Source organism: Sus scrofa, chromosome 2 (assembly GCF_054392235.1).
Source record: "Sus scrofa isolate SSC_HxYL_T2T_F1_AM1 chromosome 2, Sscrofa_HxYL_maternal_Yorkshire_Landrace_v2.0, whole genome shotgun sequence".
Classification (NCBI taxonomy): Eukaryota; Metazoa; Chordata; class Mammalia; order Artiodactyla; family Suidae; genus Sus; species Sus scrofa.
Genome location: NC_139384.1, coordinates 35,359,141 through 35,383,686, shown reverse-complemented (window position 1 = coordinate 35,383,686; position 24,546 = coordinate 35,359,141). Strand labels below are relative to the sequence as shown.

Here is a 24,546-nt window from a genome sequence, read left to right as displayed (position 1 = left end):
GCCTTTTCAAATGAACAGTTCTGATGTATTGAACCCATTCTTTAGATTTAATTAAAATTCAAAAAGCATATTTCAGAAAAATGATGACTAATCAATTTTCACATCTCTGATGGTTAAAACAGTAATGGTTTTAGAGCTTATCAGGGCACAGGAAAAATTATATTTTCAGATAGCTTCTGGGGTTCTCTTGGGTTCCTAGCTTTGCGTAAGGAGGGTAGCCACCTTTACTTGTTTGAGATGAATTTTACATTTGTTTTCCTTGTTAAATATTGCATACTAATTTGCTTTCCCTCAAGTATTATAACATTATTTAAAAAAATCCAACAATCATGATATTTTAAATTTTTTTCTAGATTTGTTGATCTACAGAATGCTTCGATACCCATATTTTTGTAGAATCTATAAAAAATTTCTTTCATGTTGGTTGGAATCTGGCGTATTTAATTTGGGTGTCTGGCCAAAAAAAATACATGCTACAGCAGAAAGATATAATGAAATCCAGGAGCAAGAAGATCAAACTGGAGCTCAGGAGTTACGCAGATCTCAAGATAGAGATTCTGAAGCAATGACTAAATTACATATTCCAGTAATGGTGGATGAAGTTGTTCATTGTTTGGCACCACAAAAAGGTCAGGTAAGTTGATTACTTTTTTATTTTCTAACACTTTGTTTTTGAGATATAGTTCACTATTAAGTGAATATTAATTTGCAATTTTAAGGTGTACAATTCAATGGTTTTTAGTATGGTCACAGGATTGTACAATTATCATCACTATCTAATGCAGGAAAAATTGTATCACTCCTATAGGAAGTCCCATACCCATTAGTATTCATTCCCCATTGGCCCCCTTTTCCTTGCCCCTGATAGCCACTAATCTATTTTTCTTTTTTTTTTGTCTGTATGGATTTGCCTAATCTGGATATTTCTTATTAATGAATTCATAAAATATGTGACCTTTTTGCGCCTCCCTTCTTTTATTCTGCATGTTTCGAGATTTAACTGTGTTGTTGTGTGAAATGGCCCTTCATTTCTTTTTATTCCTGAATTGTTCTACTGTATGGATATGACCTTTTTTTTGTCCATTCATCAATTGATGAGATTTATGTTTCCACTTTTGGGCTACTGTGAATAAAGCTACTGTGAACATTCTTGTACAAGTTTTTGTGTGGACATGTTTTCTGTTTTCTTAAGCATATACCTAGGAATAGAACTGAAGGGTCATGTAACTCTAGCTTTTGAGAATCTGCCAACTGTTTTCCAGAGTTGATTAGTTTTGTCAGATACCAGTTTTAAAAGGAAAAAGTACATGATGCTGGCAAAGTGATTAGGGTATGAAAACTGAATTCTAGTATAGCTTCTTCAGAATTTTAGTATCTTCAGGAATGACCAGAGACAAAGGTGAGGTTCTGAATTCTTGTTCCCTATTTTCTTAGGCTTAGTTTTCAACTACCCTGCTTCTTATTCAGAGTTCTCCAGAGAAACAGGACCAACAGGAAGTGTTGTGTGTGTGGGTTGGGGTTGGAGGGATTGGATATGGGGGGGTGGGGGGAGATAGAGGTTGACTGATTTTAAAGAATTGACTCACATGATTATAGAGGATTGGTAAATTCAGATTCTGCATAGTAGGCTGGCAGGCTGGAGACCCAGGTAAGACTTGCAGTTTGAGTCCAAAGGCAGTTGGCTGGCAGAATTCCTGCTCGTTCCAGGGAGGTCAGTGTTTATTCTATTACAGTTTTCCAGCAATTGGATGAGGCTCATCTGTATTTTGGAGGATAATCTGCTTTACTCAGTCCAGCAATTTAAATGTTAATCTTATCTAAAAAATACCTTCACAGAAACATCCAAAATAATATTTGACAATATCTGGGTACCATGGTCCAGCTGACATAGAAAATTAACTGTCATACTTGCCTTTTTTATAGTGTCGCTGACAGGATTGTATGAGGTCTTAGATATGAAAATATTTAAAATCTATGAAGTGATCACAAAAATTTTAGGTAATATAATATCCAAAAAGAAAAGGCTAGGAATTCCCACTCTGGGACAGTGGGTTAGTAATCTGACTGGCGTAGATTATTTATTATGACATAATATAATATAATATAGTATATATAGTATATATTTGAGACATACATGAGAGGAGAGGGGCAGATAGTAAAAACAAATGAATTTGATAGCTTGAATTTGATTTCTAGAACCGGAAACCAATGCTTATTGTAAATTTGCTGAAATCTAGTAGCAAAAACCAGATATTTATTTTGCACTCACCCATAAAGTATAAAAATAACCAAATAAAAACAAACCCACTAAGTCTCCTTGTAATTCAGTTTTTTGGATCTGCCTTTTTTCAGAAACCAAGTGGAATAAAATTAGACGATTCTACAACCTCACCTACCCTGCTGTTTCATTCTTTTCAAGTTCCTGACAAGTATAATGTTGGTTTATTTTGACATCTCCATTGTTCTGATTTGACTTGGGTTTTCTAGTAACTTTTTATAGAAAGTTTAATTTTATGAATGTTATTTCTGAGAACTTTAATGTGAGGTACACTTAGAGACAGTGTTATATCTTACCTTTTCTGCTGTCTGGCAGACAGCTTTATTCACTCTTCCCTTAATCTTCAAGTAATAAAGAACTAGTGACAGTCCTTGGACAGAAAAGTTCTTCATTTCTTCCAGAATCCATTAGTTGCTGCTTTTCTTCCTGAGCCTTTTCCCCCAAATCATTCTCCTTTGCAAACTATGAGTCATACCTTCACTTGTATCAATCACCCACTTAATTACTGTTTTTCATATCACCTTCAGTGATTAATTTACAAATGAAACTTTTGATAATAGCAGGAACTTTAAAAAATATCCAAATGCAGGTTTGAGTGAGGCTTTGGTCATTTAATAATTATTTCCTTTTCATTAATATTCTAAAGAGGCCTACTTAAAGAAAATAAGTAATTTTTTGGGTTTCTTCTGCATCATAGCCAATTCACTACCTACTGACTTAATTTTGCAAATACATGCAATATATCTTCCAGTTTGAATTAAAAGAAAAAAATTTCTTGTCTTGCTCTTCCTTGGGAGGTACAGAAGGAATTGAATAAATTAATCCTTTTTTCCTTGCCTAGTTTTTATTATTTCACATTCTGGGTGAATAACTTTTTTATAAAAAAGTATTGCTTGCTCTAAAAACATTTTTCTTGCTCTTGGAGATGTTTTAGTAGACTACCTTAGTCAAATTTTTATTCCTAATTTTTGAAATCTGGAGAAATAAACATAATCTGTCTAGTTGAAGATGATAGCAGTTTGGAGGATAGAGGAGAATGGTATTCTTTGCCCAATAGTATTGCTAATGTAGCATGGTGTCTTAGGGTTTCTGTAAGAGTGGTAAGTTTTGAGGGACATGATGGTTAAACAAGGACTAGTACCAGTAGCTGTGTAATCTCGTACAAGTAACCATTTCTGTACCTCAGATTCCTCATCTATAAAATGAGAAAGTATAATCTATCTCCTGCGGTCACTGTGAGGGTTAAGTGAGTCAATTTATGTGAATTGTTGGAATGATATCTCCCAAGTCATATGAACTCAGTAAACATTAGCTGTTACTATTATGGGGATGGAAGGGTCACTATTGATATTTAGATACAATAAAATTCTAGAGAAAAATGCCAGAAGACAGCAAAGTTGGAAAAAAAAGTTCCAGCAAAGGTGGAACCAACATGCCTGGAACTGAAAAAGTACTGTTTCCTCTGCCTGAACCATTCTTCAGGTTTTGAGTCATACTTCACTTTTTCAGGGAAGCTTTTTCTGAGTCTCCAGAGGAGGCCAGTCTCCCTGTTAATACATTCATGAATTAACATAATTTTCTTAACACTTATAATAACATAATTTTTAATGAATTATTTGTTCGGTGTATGTTTCTTGTGACAGACTGCCCTCCATGAAGTCATGGACTTACTTATCTTGTCTGCCATTATATCATTATATTGCCAGTGCCTAGCACAAGGACTATAACATGTTGGGTTTGTAATGGTTTTTAAGGGAACGAAAAAAAGTCAAAGTAAACTGGAGGACAGCTATGAGGCACAGATGAAGAGAATGTCTCTTGGTTACTGAGGTAGTTTCTTAGGCTCAAGACTTTTTTTTAATGGTCACACCCATGGAATGTGGAAGTTCCTGGGCCAGGGGTGGAATCTAAGCCACAGCTGCAACCCATGCTGCAGCTATGGCAATATCAAATCCTTTAACCTACTGTGCTAGGCATGGGATCAAACCCACACCTCCACAGTCACCTGAACTACTGCAACTGGATTCTTAACCCACTGCCCCACACAGTTGGAATTCTGGGTTTCAAGTCTTTTGTATGATTCCAGCTTCAGTGTGGCAAGCCCAGTCTAATGAAGTAACTGGAGAAATCTGGTAAAGGAACAGATTCAAGAACTGAGAAAATGAGCTGGTATCTAACTTACACAAAATAGATTATGAAAAATATCAGACTAAGGTTGTAAAGTTGTGTTTCTATATATTCAGCATAAGTTATCTATTTTGATATTCTGATATTTAAGGTTAATTTCATTATTACTTGATTTGCCAGAGTTGTCATGGTATATGATAATTTTCTTTATAAAAATGCATTATGCTGTATATAATGGATTTTTCTTAACATCAGTAGCAGAATTTCACTTATTTTTCTTTAAATCTTTACAATCTTTAAATGGAGAGTAAATATCAAAGAAAAAATCTTAGAACTATAGGTTTACTCTTTAAATATTAACGAATGCTTGATCACAGAAAGGGGGAGTTTATTTTGTTTGACCTCAAATTACTGAAAAAGTTAGGAACGTGTATAAGAGACAGGACCAGTACCATAGCACATGTTGAGAGATGCATTTTGATTTCCTAAAGAAAGAACTATTTAAATTTCTGATGGAATGGATGGTGTCAAGAAGTAGTGTGTTCTCTCTTTTATTTTTTAACATATAGCCTTCATGGAAGCAAATTTTTTATTTTACAGTGCGTTCTACCATTGTCTATTTGGAAAATGTTTCTGTATTAAAGCATCATGTAGCTAAGTGATTTTCTATCAAAATACCTTGAGGAGTGTGATAATTCCAGTATTGTACTGGTAAATATTTAACACCTGGTCTGTGGGTCAGGGTGGGGTTTGGATTTAAAACAAAAGAAAACAAAAACCCTTCCTTTTTTGTTTGTTTGTTTGTTTGTTTAAGGGCTACATTTTCAGCATATGGAAGTTCCCAGACTAGGGGTTGAGTCAGAGCTGCAGCTGCAGGCACCGTAGCACCAAAGCAATGCTAGATCTGAACTGTGTCTGTGACCTACACCGCAGCTCACAGCAATACTGAATTCCTAACCCACTGAGTGAGGCCAGGGATCGAACCTGTGTGCTCATGGATACTAGTTCGGTTTGTTACCGCTGAGCCACAACAGGAACTCCAACCCTGCCTTATTTTGTTTGCAGATTTCTATGAAATACAAATTTCTACCACAGTCCATTTCATCTAGTCACCTGTTGTCATTGCATGTAGCATTAGGAAGAAATATGTACAACTGGCTCTCTCCAGCTGGTGTGAGCAACACTGGATATGACTCTCATGATTGGTGACATTAGATATCTGTAAATGATATGATGGCAAAATATTTTGCCTGACAATTCTGAAAATTAGTATAGTCTGTAAATTTTTCCCTTAGCTTATTTAATGTCCCCGAGTTAAGATCTATGTTTTATGTTTCTCTATCCTGAAAGGTACCGTGGTGTAGCCATAGAATACTGTTTTTATACACTTTAACAGTGGCATTCTTTTAACTCACTCTAATAAATAATCTATTCCAAATATAAAGCAGATAAACAAATTTAAACTAAATAATATTTTTTAATGTAGTTTACTTGTTATAAAGTCCATTATGCATTATATAATAGTGAGGTGTTTTGTTGAGTGCAAAACTTTGAAATTAACATCAGTATCCTTTTTTTAATTTAATTTTTTCTCATAATTTGGATTTACACAGGTAAAAATAAAATGTAATAGTTTTATGTTTTTTTAAAGTTTTCCTGGAATTTCAACTTATTTTTTATTTATTTATTTATTTATTTTTGTCTTTTGTCTTTTTAGGGCCGCACCTGTGGCATATGGAGGTTCCCAGGCTAGGGGTCCAATTGGAGCTGCAGCTGCCGGCCTGTGCCACAGCAACTTGGGATCTGAGCCATGTCTGCGACCTGCACCACAGCTCATGGCAAAGCTGGATCCTTAACCCACTGAGTGAGGCCAGGGATCGAACCTGCATCCTCATGGATGCTAGTCAGATTTGTTTCTGATGATCCACGATGGGAATAGCACAGCTTAATTTTTAATTAAGTAGAAGTAGTAAGATAATTTTTAATTAAATGGAAAGGGTATTTTTAGTTTTTTATGTATATGTATGTGTGTTTGTGTATAAGAAACTAAAATATATATTTTTAAATTTTATTTATTTATTTCTTGGGCTGCACCTAAGCACATGGAAGTTCTCCAGTCAGAGGTTGAATCTGAGCCACAGCTGTGACCTACACCACAGCTGCAGCAACACCGGATTCTTAACCCACTGCATCAGGCCAGAGATGGAAGCCATGCTTCAGCAGTGACCTGAGCCACCTGAGAGACAATGCTGGATCCTTAATCCACTCCATAAATATATTAATTAAAGGTTCAATACAGCAAGAGGATAAAGCAATTATAAATATGTAATAATGTCAGGCCATCAGAATATATGAAGCAAAAGCTGACAGAATTGAAAGGAGAAAGGGACAGTGCTACAATATTAGTTATAGGCCTCAATACCGCACACACAATAGTCTATAGCACAATCAGAATATAAATAAGGAAATAGAGGACTGAACATAATAAACCAACTAGATATTACAGACATGTACAGAATACTTTGCTCAACATCAACAGCATTTATATATATATGTGTGTGTGTGTGTGTGTGTGTGTTTGTCTCAAGTACATATGGGATATTTTCTGAGATAAATTGTATGTTATGCTGTAAATTAAGTCTTAATAGATTTTAAAATATAGATATCATACAAAGTATCTTCAATCACAATGGGATGTGATTGGAAATAAGTAACAACAAAATGTGGAAGATTTATGAATTTGTGGAAACTAAACACCTTTAAAAAACAAACAATATATTCTTTCTTTCTCTCTTTTTTAGGGCTGCACCTGCAGCATGTGGAACAGGCTGGGGGTTGAATCAGAAATCAGAACCTCAGCTGTCGGCCTACTCCATAGCTATAGCAATGCCAGATCCAAGCCACATCTGCAACCTGTGCTGCAGTTTGTGGCAATGCTAGATTCTTAACCCACTGAGCAGGTCCAGGGATGGAGTCCACATCCTCATGGATGCTAGTTGGGTTCTTAACTCACCGAACCACAATAGGAACTCCCCAAACAATATATTCAAAACAACCAATGGATCAATGAAGAAATCACATAGGAAATTAGAAAATACTTAGAGATGAGTGAAAACAAAAGCACAATATGCCAAAACTATGGCACACTGAGAAAGAAGCGCTGAGAGAAATTTATAGCTATAAATGCTTACATTAAAAAGAAAGATCTCAAATCAGTAACTTTACAACTTAAGAAGCTAGGAAAAGAATAACAAAACCCAAAGGAAAAAAAGAATGGAGACAATTAGTGAAACTAAATTGAAGGGACAATCTTAGCTAGATGGACTAAGGGAAGAAGAAGACTCAAATCACAAAATTGAAAATGAGGACATAAACACCAATTTTACACAAATAGAAATTGTATGAGAGTATTGTGAACAGTTGTGTGCCAATAAATCAGATTACCTGGATTATATGGATAAATTCCTAGAAACAATAAAACCTACAAAGACCAAATCACAAAGAAATAGAAAATCTGAATAGACCTCTAACTAGTAAAGACGATGAATCAGTAATCAAAAATATCTTGACAAAGAAAAGCCCCTCAACCTGATGGCTTCACTGGTGAATTCTACCAACCATTTAAAGAAGAATTAATATCAACCCTTCTCAGAATTTTCAAAAAAAGCCACGAAGAGTAGGGAATACTTTCTAACTCATTCTGAGCATTTTCTTGGTACAAATTCCAGACAAAGACACTACAAGAAAACTACAGACCAATCTCATAAACATTCACACAAAAATCCTCAACAAATACTACCAAACAGAATTCAGCAGCACATTAACAGAATTATACACAGTGACCAAGTGGTATTTATCCTGGAATGCAAGGGTGGTTGAACATAGAAAAATCCTTGTGTAATATGCCACATCAACAAAATGAAGGGGAAAAAATTGATCATCTTAATTGATGCAGAAAAAAGCATTTTGCAAAATTCAACACCCTTTCATGATAAAAGCACTCAACAAAGTAGAAGGAAACTACCTCAAACTAATACAAATCTTATATGCAAAACCCACAGTAAATATACCCTTGGTAAAAGACTGAAAGTGTTTCTTCTAAGATCAGGAACAAGGCAGTGATGCTCTCTTTTAACAGTTCTATTCAGCATACTACTGGAAGTTCTAGATGGACCAAGAAAAAGAAAGAAAAGCCATACGTATTGGGAAGGAGGAAGTAAAATTATCTCTCCAGATAATAGGATCTTATACATAGCAAACCCTACAGATTCCACAAAAAAACAAAAATAGAAACAAAACCTGAAGAACTGGTAAATGAATTCAGTTAAATACTAGGATATAAAGGCAGGACATAATAATCAAAATACGTGAACAGTCAATAATCTGAAAAAGAAATTATGAAACGGTTCCATTTACAATAGCATCAAAAGGAAAAAAATTTTTAGGAATAAGTTTAACCAACGAGGTGAAAGACTTGTACAATTAAAACCATAAGACATTTCTGAAAAATTAAGACATAAGAGAAACATCCTGTGTTTACAGATTAGAATATTTACTGTAGTTAAAATATTAGTATCACCCAAAGAAACCTACAAATTCAATGAAATTTGTTCCAAAATCCCAATGATGTTTTCTGTAGAAATAGTAAAACCCATCCTAAAATTCATATGGAATCTGAAGGGACCCTGAATTGTCAAGACACTCCTGAAGAAGAACAAACCTGGAGGACTTATAACTTCCTGATTTCAAAACTTTCTCAGAAGTACAGTAACCAATAGGGTGGTACTGGCATAAAATAAAACATATGAACCAGTGGAATAGAACACAGAACCCAAAATAAACCCTTTCATATGTAGTCAAATAATTTTTGACAAAGGAACCAAGATCATTCAATGGGGAAAGGACAGTCTTTTAAACAAATGATGCAAGGAAAATTGGATATCTACATACAGAATAGTGAAGTTGGATTTTTATCTAACACCACAAAAAAAAAATTAGCTTAAAATGATCAGGCGTTTCCATCGTGGTACAGCGGAAACAAATCCAACTAGGAACCATGAGATTGCAGATTTGATCCCTGGCCTTGCTCAGTGGGCGTTGCCATAAGCTGTCGTGTAGGTTACAGACACGGCTCAGATCTGGCAGTGCTGTGGCTGTGGTGTAGGCCAAAGGTTACAGCTCCAATTAGACCCCTAGCCTGGGAACCTCCATGTGCCATGGGTGCAGCCCTCCCCCCAAAAAAAGTTCAAAGATCTAAACATATAACCTAAAATCATAACACTCTTAGTAGAAAACATAGGATAAAAACTTCATTACATTGGACTTGACAGTTATTTTTTGGATATAACACCAAAGGACAGGTAGGAAAAGAAAATAGATAAATTGTACTTCATAAAAATGTTAAAAAGATACGTATCAGAAGACACTATCCACAGGTAAAAAAGATGACTTACAGGATGGGAGAAAACATTTGCAAGTCACATTTCTGCTAAGGGCTTAATATCCAGATTATATAGAGTGTGTTTAAAACTCAACAATACAGAACAAACAACCTGATTCAAAAATGGTCAAAGGACTTGAACAAACATTTCTCCAAAGAGGATATGCAAATGGTCATTAAGGATATGAAATGATGTTCAGTCTCACTAATCTTTAGGGAAGTGCAAATCAAAACTATAGTGGGAAACTACCCGATTGCCATTATAATGACTACTATCAAAATATCAGAGAAGTGTTGGTGAAGATATGGAGAAACTGGAACTTCTGTGCACTGTTGGTGGGAATGTAAAATGATAGAGCTGCTCTGAAAAGCAGTATGTTGGCTATTCAAAAAACTTAAAGTAGAATATTATATGATTTAGCAGTTCCATTTCTGGGTACATACTCAAAAGAATTGAAAGAAATGTCTTGAAATGATGTTTGTATACCCATGTTCATAGCAGCATTATTCACAATACCTAGAACATGCAGTTAACCCAAGTGTTCATTGATGGATGAAGAGAGAAGCAAAATGTGGCATATACATAAAATGGGGTATCATTTAGCCTTAAAAAGGAAAGAAATTCTTCAGTATGCTACAGCATGGATGAACCTTGAGGACATTTTGCCTTTAAGTGAATCAGCCAGGCACAGAAAGACATATATTGTATCATTCCACTTATATGAGGCACTTAGTGTAGTCAAAATCATAGAGGCAGAAATTAAATGGTGGTTTCCAAGGGCTAGGGAAGAGGCGAATGAGGGGTTATAGTTTAATTCATATAGATTCTAAATTTGAAAAGATAAATGAGTTATGTATATGGGTGGTATAGATGATTGCACAATATTACAAATGTGTTTAATACCTACCACTGGAATGTACGCTTAAAACATTAAGATAGTAAGTTTTATGTTATGTGTATTTTAGCATAATGAAAATTTCTTTTAAAAAAGCAAGTTACTGTTTTGAAGAAAACACACTTCTTTTTACATTAATTTATGGTTTCTAAAATAGATGCTTGTTTTATAATTATATGCAAACATTCAATATTCAATATTCAGTGAATATTGTTTTGTCTTTTACTGTTGCAGATTCTATATTTCTTGTAGATATTTTTCTATGTATACTTGTAAAGTATGTCTTTAATATATATTTTAAAATCACATTAATATTGGATTTCATTATTAGCTTTGTGTTGATTATATGCAGTGTTTTATTAGTACCATATTTATTTAATCTGTTATCTGATATTTTGGCTATTAGCATTTATAGGTAACCTGCACTACCCAGTGATGTGATGAACATTTTACAAACTATTGTTAAGATATTTAAAATCTTTCAGGGAGTCATCAGTAGTAAACAGAAAACAATTAGACAATTAAATATTAAATTCTTATATTTGTTTACTTAAGTAAATTTTTATCAAACTTTTTTGTTATTGAAACTACACTTTATCAATATTAGCTAAACCCATCTTACTCAAAGTATCAGATTTAGAAATTCCTTAGAGTTTGGGGGCAAAGTATACAGGATATGGATTTCAGAGGTAAATTTAGCATATTTTCTCTAGTGAGAATGTATATATTTAATGTTTATAAAATGCTTGTTCATATAATGTTATAAAATATGAAAAATTGATGCAGAAATGACTTTTCTGGTTATTTTTTCAAATTTTATTTGGCATATATAAAGAAATAAGGTCTTTACCTTAATGAGCTACTCAGTCGTGCCCCAAATATTAGCTTCTTGAACAATTCTTTAGAGTTGTAGAAGTAAATACATCATTTATAACTAAAAGAAGAATAATTTGTTCATGTTTATTTTCCCATAATGATGAGGTACTAGTTAAAATATTTATTTTACATATATGAATTTTTATACACATTTTTATAAGTAACTATATATAACACATTAGTTTTCACATTTAAATCTTTAGTAATTGCAGCATATTTTTTGAAGGTATATACACTCTCTCTGATAAGTTCAGTATCCATGAGAATATTCTTGCTTTTCTACCAGTGAATTAATGCATTTTTATCACTTTATAAAATTGTCTTCATTAGAATTTAGAAGCAAATTATAAACAAAGGATATTGGATAAATAAGACTAACAATTGATTCTTTTGCCTATCCAGTATCTTTAAATTATCTTCTTATAATATGATCTTTTTCTAGTCCAGCAAGCCGAATCTTTACTACATTTCTTGCTATTAAAATATAAGAATTTAAGGGTTTTTTTGTTTGTTTTTAATTCAACTTAAAAGGTAATTAGGAATTACAGTTTCTGGTTTAACTCCCAAATAAATGTGGTCTCATGGTTGCAAAGAATAATCTTTCCTTTCCAAAAGTCAAATATATGTACTCAATTTTAAAATTAATTTGAGCCATTCTAGTTCAGTAAATTGAGACCCAGGAAGAAAACAAAGGTCCATTCTCTAAGGGAAGCTCATAGAAAGAAAAAGGAGAAATAAGTGAGATTTTTCTGTTCACAAAGCACATTTGCATGAGTCATCCTGAGTACTGGTTACTCTCTATTTAGGTCAGCACTAGACCCTGATCAATAGTCTAATCATAGTTACTGCAAGAGGCTAGGTCCAGTGGTTCTGTCTTTTCCTATTGTTTTTCTAGGTCCCATATTATTTTTGTAAGAGTGGTAGGAAGTGTACCTTGACCTTGTGAGTTCTAATAACATTTTATTTTACTCTTCTACTACCTTCTCCTCATGTAACAAACTACTTAGCTGTAAGTAGCATGTTTAAATTTTTTTTAATAATAAACCAAGTTGCAAAGCTTTATATGACTCATCTTGTAATGATTTGTGAATTCTCTTTCTTCTTTTTCATTGGTGCTAGTTTTTGTCTACTTTGGATGAAATGAATATTATTTACCAGGAGGTAATGTTCATTTAAAGATTTTGTTTATTTTGATGAATGTTATTTCAGAAAGTATTTATATGCATTTGTTATAGTTATTTACTTTCTTATTCTGTATAAACTTTTTGTTTGGTTTGTTTCCATCTTTAATATCAGATGCTGTTATATTGCATTATGTACTAGTTTTAAGGGTATATTTTGTCCTTGTCATATTCATTTACTCTCTGCGGTACACAGTATTTTTCTGTATTTATAATTAAATTTCCAGAAAAAAAAGCCAGTTCTTTTTTTTTTGTTGTGTATTTTTTTCCTTTTTGAAAAGCAAAAGAAGTTAACTCTGGATATTGAATATATTCATAAAGATGAAGAATTTTTCACATGAGGCCAATGTATTCTGGAACGAATGTTATTAACAACAACCTAAAACTGTAAAAGAATTTACTGTTTGCAAAGCACTTTAATATATTGTTGTCTGTGCTTTTCATTAGTGCTGATTTCAGCATCATTTTGTACAAAGTATGATGTTAAATGCAGAAAGAAGAGGAGGAAATATGTCCAATGCTTCTGTTTTACTAGAACCATGTAGCAATAAATGATACTGATTGGACTTGAATGCTTCTAGGTAATAATCAGATTATGTGGTATGCTTTTTTTCCCTTCACCATCAGTATTAGTTCTCATGTATCTAGTGGTCAGCCTACAAAATCTTCAGGACCTGTATTAGGCCTCTTAACCCTTTAGATCAGCTAGTTTGGTCTTGTGTACCTAGAGCATAGGTCACAAGCTTGCTGGGCACACTAGGGACTGTGTCAGTGATTAGTCATTTGGAGCACTTTATGCTGCTTTTATCACGACAGAGTCCTGGCCTATCTCAGTGGTCAGCTCACTGGTTTTTCACAGCTTCTTCCCAAATTGATCTTTCATCTGTCAAGGAGATTTTGTATTTGTAATGACAGGAGAGGGGAATAAATTGGTCAAAGAAAGGTATAAGATAAATTGACTAGAGCCATCAAGTGACTGAATCTTAGAAATGAAGATAGAGGGAAAGGGTGCTGTTAAAGAGAGGAAACCAAAAGAAGATGTTTTCAAGGAGCAATGTTAATACTAAAGAAAGAAAGTTCATGAATTTCTATCTTTATATGTTTTCCTTCTTTTTCCAGAAACTCTTTACCTTATGTCTTCTCTCATGGTTTTGATTTTACTCTTCCTTTGTAGCAGAAATTATGAAAGAATTAAAGCAAATTCAGTAATCTACCCTTCCCCAATTAAAAAATGATCTTCAAAAATCATCTTAGAAGACTAACTTTTCTACCAGTACAGAGTATTATCACCAAGATGATTTCTTCTTTGAGTAATATGTGTGAAACCAACATTTTTGAATAGAGAGGCTTGATTTTGCTCCAATTTTAATGATCAAAAGAGCAAACCACTTTAGTGAATTAACATGAAATCAACTTTTCTTGCTAGGGACTACTTTAGAACTTAAATACAAAGTGAGGACATTGATAACTACAAGAGAGACTTTTATAATGTTTTCTTGGTTTAATATTTTTGTAACATCATGTTAATAATAGAAACTGCCCAGGTTTTTCTAAAGTTATTAAGTTTTCCTCTGAAGGACCATTAACTTAAATGCATGACTGATAACATACAAAATAAAATATTTTGTTTCAGGATTTATTCAAAGTAAGTGTTAGAAATTATTTGAAAAACTTAGAGATAATCAATTGGTTTCGCTTAATGTGACTATATCTTCTGAAAGTCAGGGGTGAGAAGTGGTGGTATTGTCAAATTCTCCATTTCCTGTAGAATCTTCTATTTGTGAATTTACACTATTCTTACTTGATTATGTTGAATGTATTTATTATTTCTGAACCTTTTGCAGTTAAAGATAAATAATTATCCATCTAAAACTGACATTTTTTTTGTTCATTTTTTTTTGTTTTCAGTGTGTTCTGTTCTGAATTTTTTTTTATTACATCCAAGGTAACTAAATTGACAGATTCGATTTTATAATTATACATGGAGAAAAATCCAAAAATTATTTTTTATAAATAATTAATGAAAGAACTTACCATTCTGAAGATGTAACCATATAAATAAAAGTGTTTGGTTGTGGCTAATTTAATCAATAAATATTTACTGACTACCCAGTTGGTATGTCTTAGTCCATTAGGGCTGCTATAAGAAAGTGCCATGGAGTGGGTAGTTTGTAAACATCAGAAATTTGGGAGTTCCTGTCGTGGCTCAGTGGTTAACGAATCCGACTAGGAACCATGAGGTTGCAGGTTCGATGCCTGGCCTTGCTCAGTGGGTTAACTATCTGGCGTTGCCGTGAGCTGTGGTGTAGGTTGCAGATGCGGCTTGGATCCTGCGTTCCTGTGGCTCTGGTGTAGGCCGGCGGCTACAGCTCTGATTTGACCCCTAGCCTGGGAACCTCCATATGCCACGGGAGCAGCCCAAGAAAATAGCAAAAAAATAAAAATAAAAAAAATAAAAAAATTTATTTGTTGCAGTCTGTAGGTTGTAAGTCCAGGATCATAGTGCCAGAATAGTCTGGTGAATGCCCTTTCCTGTTTCATAGCAGGTGTCTTCTTGCTGTGTGCTCACATGTTCTACCCTTATGATTTAGGTACCTACCAAATCTATACTTCCTATACCATCATCTTTGGGGGGTTAGGATTTTAACATATGAACTTTTGGTGAATACAGACATTCATACAACAGAAAGGTACAAGTTTTTCTTCTACTTGAAAAAACAAAGAATATGAGCTGGCACCCCCCCGCCCCCGCCCCTCACAAATAGAGTTTCCTAAAGGAGGTAAGGGAAAGAGCCGGAATGGCAGGATTGGTAGCTTATGTTATTAATATTGTTAACAGAACTAATAGTAAATGTTATGTCGAAGGTAATCCATTTTAGGGATACTCATTTTGCTGAGAGAGGAGCAAACTCTTTTGAGTTAATATATAATCATATCCACAAAGTAGGGGATTTTATGATATAAACAGACATTCATTTGTATCATATGAAAAGCAAGGTATTAATTTTCATTTTAAGTAAGATTCAATACTGCATTCCTCTTTAGCTCATTATGTCAGTTTAGGATGTTAACCACAATAATGCTGGTTTCTGATACTTTTTACTGAACTTCTTTCATAACGGGAGACCAAGAATTAATTAGTTAAACAATAAACCAGTAAATCATTTTGAACACTTATATTTGATTTTAAGTTAGAATGATTAGGTACTCCAGTTATTACTTTAAGTGCTGTAACTTTTTGTTCATTTCTTTTGTATTGGTTCTTGGGTTCAAAGTCTTCTAAGTATTTCCAAAATGTAGCTTTACTTACCATATAGAGTCTATGCATCTGAATTAAACTTTTCTTAATTGACTTAAGGTAGTCATTCTGAATATCCGTTCTTATTCTGTTCTATATGAATGATTTTCTAAGTGCCTTAATTTCTCCCTTCCCTAAATCCCTACATGGCTGTGTATTTCTGGGAGCCCTTTTAGTCTTTTCTGCTGTTGCTTATTTCTTTCCTCCTTTGAACCCCCTCCTCTCTGGCACTACTTGTTTGCTCTCTGTATCTGTGAGTCTGTTTCTGTTATGTTTCCTTATTTGTTTTGATTTTAGATTCCACATTTAAGTGAAATCATACAGTATTTGTTTTTCTCTGATGAATTTCACTTAGTATAAGACTCTTTCTAGGTACATCCATATTGTTACACATGGCATTACTTCATTATTTTTTGGCTGAGTGTGATTCCATTATATGTATATATACCACATCTTCTTTATCCATTTATCTGTTCATGGACACTTGGATTGCATCCATATCTTGGCTATTGTAAATAATGCTGCAGTAAACATAGGGGTACATATATATTTTCCAATCAGAGTTCTCTTTGGATAAATACCCAGGAGTGGAATTGCTGGATCCTGTGGTGGTTTTATTTTTAATTTTTTGAGGAATCTCTGTACTGTTTTCCATAATGACTGCACCAATTTACATTCCTATCAACGGGGTATAAGGATTACCTTTTGTCTACATCCTTGCCAACATTTGTTGTTTGTTATCTTCTTGAGAATATGCATTCTGACAGGTGTGAGGTGATGTCTTATTGTAGTTTTTATTGGCATTTCCTAATAATTAGTGATGTTTAAGCATCTTTTCATGTGCCTGTTGGCCATCTGTCTGTCTTTGGGAAAATGTTCAGATTCTCTGCCTATTTTTAATTGTTTTTTAAAAATATTGATTAATATGAATTCTTTGTATATTTTATATATTAACTGCTTATTGGATATATCCTTTCAAATATCATCCTCCATTCAATACATGGCCTTTTCCTTTTGTTGATAGCTTTCTTTGCTGTGCAAAAGCTTTTTAGTTTGATGCAGTCCCATTTGTTTGTTTGCTTTTGTGACTTTGCCTAAAGAGACACATCCATCAGTTACTGAGACCAAAGTCTAAGAATATAATGCCTATTTTTTTCCTAGAAGTTTTATTATTTCAGGTCTCACGTTTAAACCTTTAATTCAAGAGTTCCTGTCGTGGCTTAGTGGTTAATGAATCTGACCAGCATCCATGAGGACGCAGGTTTGCTCAGTGGGATAAGGATCTGGCGTTGCCATGAGCTGTGGCGTAAGTCACAGATGTGGCTTGGATCCTGCATTCATGTGGCTGTGGTGTAGGCCGGCAACTACAGCTCCAATTTGACCTCTGCCTGGGAACCTCCATGGGCTGTGGATGCAGCCCTAAAAAAAAAAAAAATCTTTAATCCATTTTGAATTTGTTTTTGTGTATGGTGTGAGAAAGTAGCCCAGTTTGACTCTTTTGTATGTAGCTGACCAGTTCTGCCAATACTATTTTTGAAGAAGCTGTCTTTTCTCTGTTGTATATATTTACCTCATTTGCTGTAGATTAGATCCATATAAATGTGGATCCCTTTCTGGGCTCTCTATGCTGTTCCATTGATCTATATATCTGTTTTTGTGCCAGCACCATACTGTTTTTATTACTGTCACTTTGTAGCATAGTTTGAAATTGCTACTGATCCAAACTTGGATCTCCTCACCTATACACAGTAAAGTCAATCTGCTGACACTGGATTGTAGCATAGGAAAATGCAGCATTTATTGTAAGGTGCCAGAGAAGGAAGGAGTCCAGGGCAGCTAATGCTCAAAGTACCTAAATTCCTTGATGGGTTTCAGGAAGGCATTTTCGAAGGCAAAGTGATGGAGGGAAATAGAAGAATATGTGATCAGATTGTGTATAAGTCTCTAGCTGATGATGAGGTAACAGGGTGATATCAGAGGGATTAACATTATTAATTCTCAGTCTCCAGTAGGTCTGAGGGCTTTATGCTTATGGTCATCAAGTAGTTAATTTCTCCCATTTGATGGGGGTTTAACCATTTGTAAAACTACTCAGGAAATGTTCATCAGATACTGTTATCTAGGTTCTTCAGAGAGGAACTGAAAAGCAGAGGAAAGGGTCTGTCCAGGAAGACCCCTAGGGTCCTGCTCAGTTACAAAATCAGGGAGCATGGTACCTCCAGATTTGTTCTTTCTTAAGACTGTTTTGGCTATTTGGTGTCTTTTGTGTTTCTATACAAATTTTAGAATACTTTGTTCTAGTTCTGTGAAAAATGCCATTGGTATTTGATAAAGATTGTGCTGAATCTGTAGATTGCCTTAAATAACATTCTTATTTTAACAACATTAACTTTTTCAGTTCATGAGCATAGTATATCTTTACATCTCTGTTTCTTTCCTCAGTGTCTTATAGTTTTCTGAGTAGAGTTCTTTTACGTCCTTAGCCAGATTTTTTCCTGGATATTTTATTTTTTTTTAATGTGATTGTAAATTGGATTGTTTTCTTAATTTCCTTTTGATAGTTAATTGTTAATATATTGAAACACAACAGATTTCTGTATATTAATTTTGTATCCTTTAATGTTACTGAATTCATTGATGAGTTCTAGTAGGGTTTTTTTTTTTTTTTGGTGTTATCTTCAGGATTTTCTATGTATAGTATTGTGTCATTTGCAAACAGTGATAGTTCTGCTCCTTCCTTTCTAATTTGGATTTGTTTTATTTCTTTTTCTTATCTGTTTGCTGTGGCTAGGACTTACAAAACTGGGTTGAATAAAAATGGTGAGAGTGAGTATCCCTGTCTTGTTCCTGATCTTAGAGGAAATGCTTTTAGCTTTTCATCATTGAATATTGTATTAGCTGTGGGCTTGTCATATATGTTCTGTATTATGTTGAGGTATGTTCCCTTTATACCAACTTTGTTGAGAGTTTTTATTATAAATGGATGCTGATTTTACTTCGGAGAGAAGAGAGAACATATGTAAAGGTTTTATGCTAGGTAGGAGTATGGTGAGAATGAAGGATTGTAAATAAGCCCCTGGGTGAGCTGAAGATACAAAGAGGAAGTGGTGAAAGATGATGTGGGAGAGGGAGGTGGAGGTTAGAGACCATTAAGTTTGCCTTTTTTTTTTTTTTTTTTTTGGTATTTTTTGCCATTTCTTGGGCTGTTCCCACGGCATATGGAGGTTCCCAGGCTAGGGGTCGAATCAGAGCCATAGCTGCTGGGCTATGCCAGAGCCACAGCAACGCGGGATCCGAGCCGTGTCTGCAACCTACACCACAGTTCACGGCAACACCGGATCCTTAACCCACTGAGCAAGGCCAGGGATCGAACTGCAACCTTATGGTTCCTAGTCGGATTCGTTAACCACTGAGCCACAAGAGGAACTCCCCTGAGTTTGCCTTTTTAAAAGATTATTCTATCAACACTATTGAGAATGGATTGGACCCTATGCATTATGAGGCTTTTGTGGTGATTGTTGGGTTTTGGAGAGGAATGAGAGAGATTTAGGAGGTAAAAAGTACTGGAAAAAACTAACATGAATTAAGTGCCATTTTCATATTACACACTTTGTTAGGTACTAGGGATATAAAAAAACATATTTCACAGAGGATATAAGTCTAATATGCATCTTTAGAAATAAGGAGTTTTCTAAATGAGTAATGAGAAAAAAGAGAATTTTATGTAGAGAGAACTATTTGTGAAAATGAAGAAAGTCACAAGAAAGCAGCATTTGTGCAGGAAAATAAATGCTGAGAACATGAAGGAATTTCTAAGCCATGCTAATGATATAGGACTTTACCTTTTGGACGTAGGGAACCTTGATACATTCTCCCATTTCATTGTCCTGAGGTTTAGCAAGGAATATCTGGAGTTGAAGCTCATTTGGGAGTGGAGATGAAAAGATAGATGATAGTGTATATTTGAAATGAGAGACTGTGTAGAAACTAGATATGGAGGTTGAATGTACCACATAGGTGTATTTATTTATTTATTTATTTAATGTTTTTAAATGATTTTTATTTTTTCTTTTATATTTGGTTTACAGTGTTCTGTCAATTTTCTACTGTATAGCAAAGTGACCCAGTCACACACACATATATGTATAAATATATATATATGTATATATATATAAGTTTTTCTCATGTTATCCTCCATCATGCTCCATCACAAGTGACTAGATATATTTTCCAGTGCTATACAGCAGGATCTCATTTCTTATTCATTCCAAATGCATCTCTTACCCCCAGATTCCCAGTCCATACCACTCTTTCTTCCTCCCCTTTGGCAACCACAAGTCTGTTCTCCAAGTTCATGAGTTTCTTTCCTGTGGAAAGGTTCATTTGTACCTTATATTAGACTCCAGATATAAGTGATATCATATGTGCTTGTCTTTCTCTCTCTGACTCATTTCGCTTAGTATGAGAGTTTCTAGTTGCATCCATGTTGCTGCAAATGGCATTGTTTTGTTCTTTTTTATGGCCAAGTGGTAGTCCATTGTCTATATATACCACATCTTCTTAATCCATTCATCTGTCAATGGACCTTTAGGTTGTTTCCATGTCTTAGCTATTGTGAATAGTGCTGCAGTGAACATACAGTTGCATGTGTCTTTTTCAAGGAAAGTTTTGTCTGGATTGATGCCCAAGAGTGGTATTCCTGGGTCATATGGAAGTTCTATATTTAGTTTTCTGAGGTACCTCCATACTGTTTTCCATAGCGGTTGTCAAATTTATATTCCCCCTGGGTTCCTTTTTCTCCACACCCCTCCAGCATTTGTTATTTGTGGACTTATTAATGTTGGCCATTCTGACAGGTGTGAGATCGTACCTCCTAATAGTTTTGATTTGCATTTCTCTAATAATCAGTGATGTTGAGCATTTTTTCATGTGCTTGTTGGCTATCTGTATATCTTTGGAGAAATATCTATTCAGGTCTTTAGCCCATACTTCAATTGGGGTATTGGTTTTTTGCTGTTGAGTTGTATAAGTTTGTATGTTTTAGAGATTAATCTCTTGTCAGTTGCATCATTTGAAACTATTTTCTCTGATTCTGTAGGTTGTCTTTTCTTTTTTTTTTCTTTTGGTTTCCTTTGCTCTGCAAAAGCTTGTCAGTTTGATTAGGTCCCATTGGTTTATTTTTGCTTTTTTTTTTTTTTTTTTTTTTTTTTTTTTCCTATACTCATGGTATATGGAGGTTCCCAGGCTAGAGGTCCAACTGGGGCTACAGCTGCCTGCCTACACCATAGTCACAGCAACATCAGATCTGAGCCGCATCTGCAACCCACACCACAGCTCACGGCAACGCCAGTTCTTAACCCACTGAGCGAGGCCAGGGATTGAACCCACAACCTCATGGTTCCTAGTCAGACTTGTTTTTGCTGTGCCATGATGGCGAACTCGTATTTTTGCTTTTATTTCTGTTTCCTTGGGAGACTGACTTAAATAAACCTTTGTAAGGTTGATGTCGGAGAATGTTTTGCCTAGTTTGGTGGTGTCTTGTCTTATGTTTAAATCTTTAAGCCATTTTGAGTTTATTTTTGTGCATGGTATGAGGGTGTGTTCCAGTTTTCCCAGCACAAGTTGCTGGAGAGACTGTCCTTTTCCCATTTTATGTTCTTGCCTCCTTTGTCAAAGATTAATTGACCGTAGGTGTCTAGGTTTATTTCTGGGTTCTCTATTCTGTTCCATTGGATTGTGTATCTGTTTTGGTACGAGTACCATACTGCCTTGATGACTGTGGCTTTATAATATTGCCTGAAGTCTGAGAGAGTTATGCCTCCTGCTTGGTTGTTGTTTCTCAGGATTGCTTTGGCAATTCTGGGTCTTTTATTGTTCCATATAAATTTTTGGATTGTTTGTTCTAGTTCTGTGAAAAATGTCATGGGTAATTTGATAGGGATTGCATTGAGTCTGTAGATTGCTTTGGGTAGTATGGCTATTTTTATTATATTATTTTTCCAACTCAGGAGCATGGAATATCTTTCCATTTCTTTGAATCCTCTTTAATTTCATTAATATTTTATAGTTTTCAGCATATAAGTCTTTCACTGCTTTGGTCATGTTTATTCCCAGGTATTTAATTTTTTTGGGTGCAGTTTTAAAAGGTATTGTATTTTTGTCTTCCTTTTCTAATATTTCATTGTTAGTATACAGAAATGAAACTGATTTCTGAATGTTAATCTTGTATCCTGCTACTTTGCTTAATTCATTGATCAGTTCAGGTAGTTTTTGTCACACAGGTGTATTTAAACCCTTGAGAATAGATATAATTGTCAAGGCAAAAAGAAGGAAACCTTTAATAACGCACTGAATATTAAAGCTGTTAAAATATTTAGAAGGTAGAAAAAGAGGGGATAAGAGAAGTTGGTAAGTATGTTAAGTTAGAACATGAATGGTTTCCAAGTCTAATCTGCTTCATTACTTTGGGCCCGTAGGCCCAGGACCTGAAGGAAAATGTTTTCTGGTTTTGTGATTAAATCAAATAAAAGCTAAAAATAATTTTTAAACACCTTCCATACCTGGACTGTTTCCTTACTTGCATTTAGGATTGATTCTTCTCTTGCTATAATTAACAATATTTCATCCAAACTCTAAAAACACCTACTTGGTTTAGTCCACAATATATACATTATTGTATTTCAGATAGAAACCTAAATGTTGTAAAGTGACTTTAGTTTATTTGAAAGCTTTTCATTGCTATTGTTTTATATGTAGAAAAATACTATCACACAGATCCAACTAATCAAACCAATTTTATTGTTACTACTAATCCTGACAGGTTTATTTATAAAAAGAATACCAAAGAAATTGCTCAGACAATTCAAAGTTTGCTGGTTTGGAGATTACCCATCTCTGTTCAGTTTTCTGAATTTTGCTTTTTCTTTCCATGTGTTTATAGCTTCAATGCCTTGGGCTAATAATCAACCTATTATTTGACCTTTCAGAGACTGACCTGTGTTTGGTGTAAATTAAGTGGCAGGGAATACTCACTTGAGTTATGAGTGTGATTTCTTTATTTTATTTTAACTGATCTACTTGATGAATTATAGTCATACCTAGTGGAAAAGAGGGAATGATCCTGAATATGGGTTTCCATTGAATGCTCTGTGAGTATTTTCTTATGGTAACTGTTTTAACCAAGGCAGAAACCTTATATTCCTGTTTATGCATTGATATTAAATAGAGGGGATTAAAAAAAATGAGTAGAAAAACAATTAACTAGGAATAATAGTAAAATTTCCGGATGAATTTTAAATGAATGGATGTTGGTATTAGGTACTGTATACCACATTCATAGTCTACAAGAGTATTTTAAATTAGAGTAATTTAGCTTAAATCTATATAATGTTCAAAATTGAAAGTGAAGTTTGTAATAATGTTTAAGAGAGGCATTCAGGGAGTATGATTTTTGTAAATGTATTGTCAGTTGCTAAAAAATAACATATAATTTTCCCTCAAATAATGTCAATGCTAGAAATAGAAACTTTTTTTTTCTTTTTAGTACTGCACCTGTGGCATATGGAGGTTCCCAGGCTAGGGGTCCAATCCGAGCTGCACCTGCCAGCACACACCACAGCCACAGCAACGCAGGATCCGAGCTGCGTCTATGACCTACATCATAGCTCACGGCAATGCTGGATCCTTAACCCACTGAGCGGGCCAGGGATTGAACCCACAACCTCATGGTTCCTAGTCAGATTTGCTTCCACTGCTCCGCGATGGAAACTCCAGAAACTTTTTTTTTTTGTAAGGACATTTTATGTGAACTTTTGGTTGTGGTTTTACTTGCTTGTTTTGCATAAAATTTCAAATGTTGGTAGAAATTATTCATTCACTGTTTTTCTCTCTGATAAACTTGGAAGTACGTGATTTCCTGTAAAAATGTGAGTAGGGAAAATAAATGTGAGTAGGGAAACTAAATTCTTTGAAATGGGTTTTCTGACTATACAGGCTTTTTATTATCGTAGAAGATTTGTGCATATGTTGACGACCTACAGAATTTTTTAGATTGTAACTTAAAGTAGTTCTAATGGGCTTTCAGAGAGTACAAAAACAAATGTCTAGGAGTTCCCGTGGTGGTGCAGTGGTTAACGAATCTGACTAGGAACCATGAGGTCGCGGGTTTGATCCCTGGCCTTGCTCAGTGGGTTAAGGATCCGGCGTTGCTGTAAGCTGTGGTGTAGGTCACAAACGTGGCTTGGATCCTGTGTTGCTGTGGCTCTGGCATAGGCCGGTGGCTACAGCTCTGATTTGACCCCTATCCTGGGAACCTCGATATGCTGTGGGAGCGATCCTAGAAAAGTTAAAAAAAAAAAAAAAAGAAAAGAAAAACGAAAGAAAACCAAAAAACATTAAATGTGTGTACTACATTAATTAGCCTTTGATGGTTTTAGTTTTTTGTTATGTTA

At 34.6% G+C, this 24,546-nt stretch overlaps 1 protein-coding gene across 12 annotated transcripts in view; it reads left to right on the top strand.

Moving 5' to 3' along the window:
- METTL15 (methyltransferase like 15) overlaps nt 1-24,546 on the top strand; it is a 382,010-nt gene that overhangs the window by 4,925 nt on the left and 352,539 nt on the right. For all 12 annotated transcript variants that reach the window (XR_014837122.1, XR_014837123.1, XR_014837125.1 and 9 more), the window contains exon 2: nt 354-634. Coding sequence is in view for 6 of the 12 variants with exons in the window: in XM_085011604.1 (XP_084867730.1) it covers nt 354-634 (281 nt within the window). In the remaining 6 variants the exon portion in view is untranslated. The remainder of the gene's footprint in view (nt 1-353; nt 635-24,546) is intronic.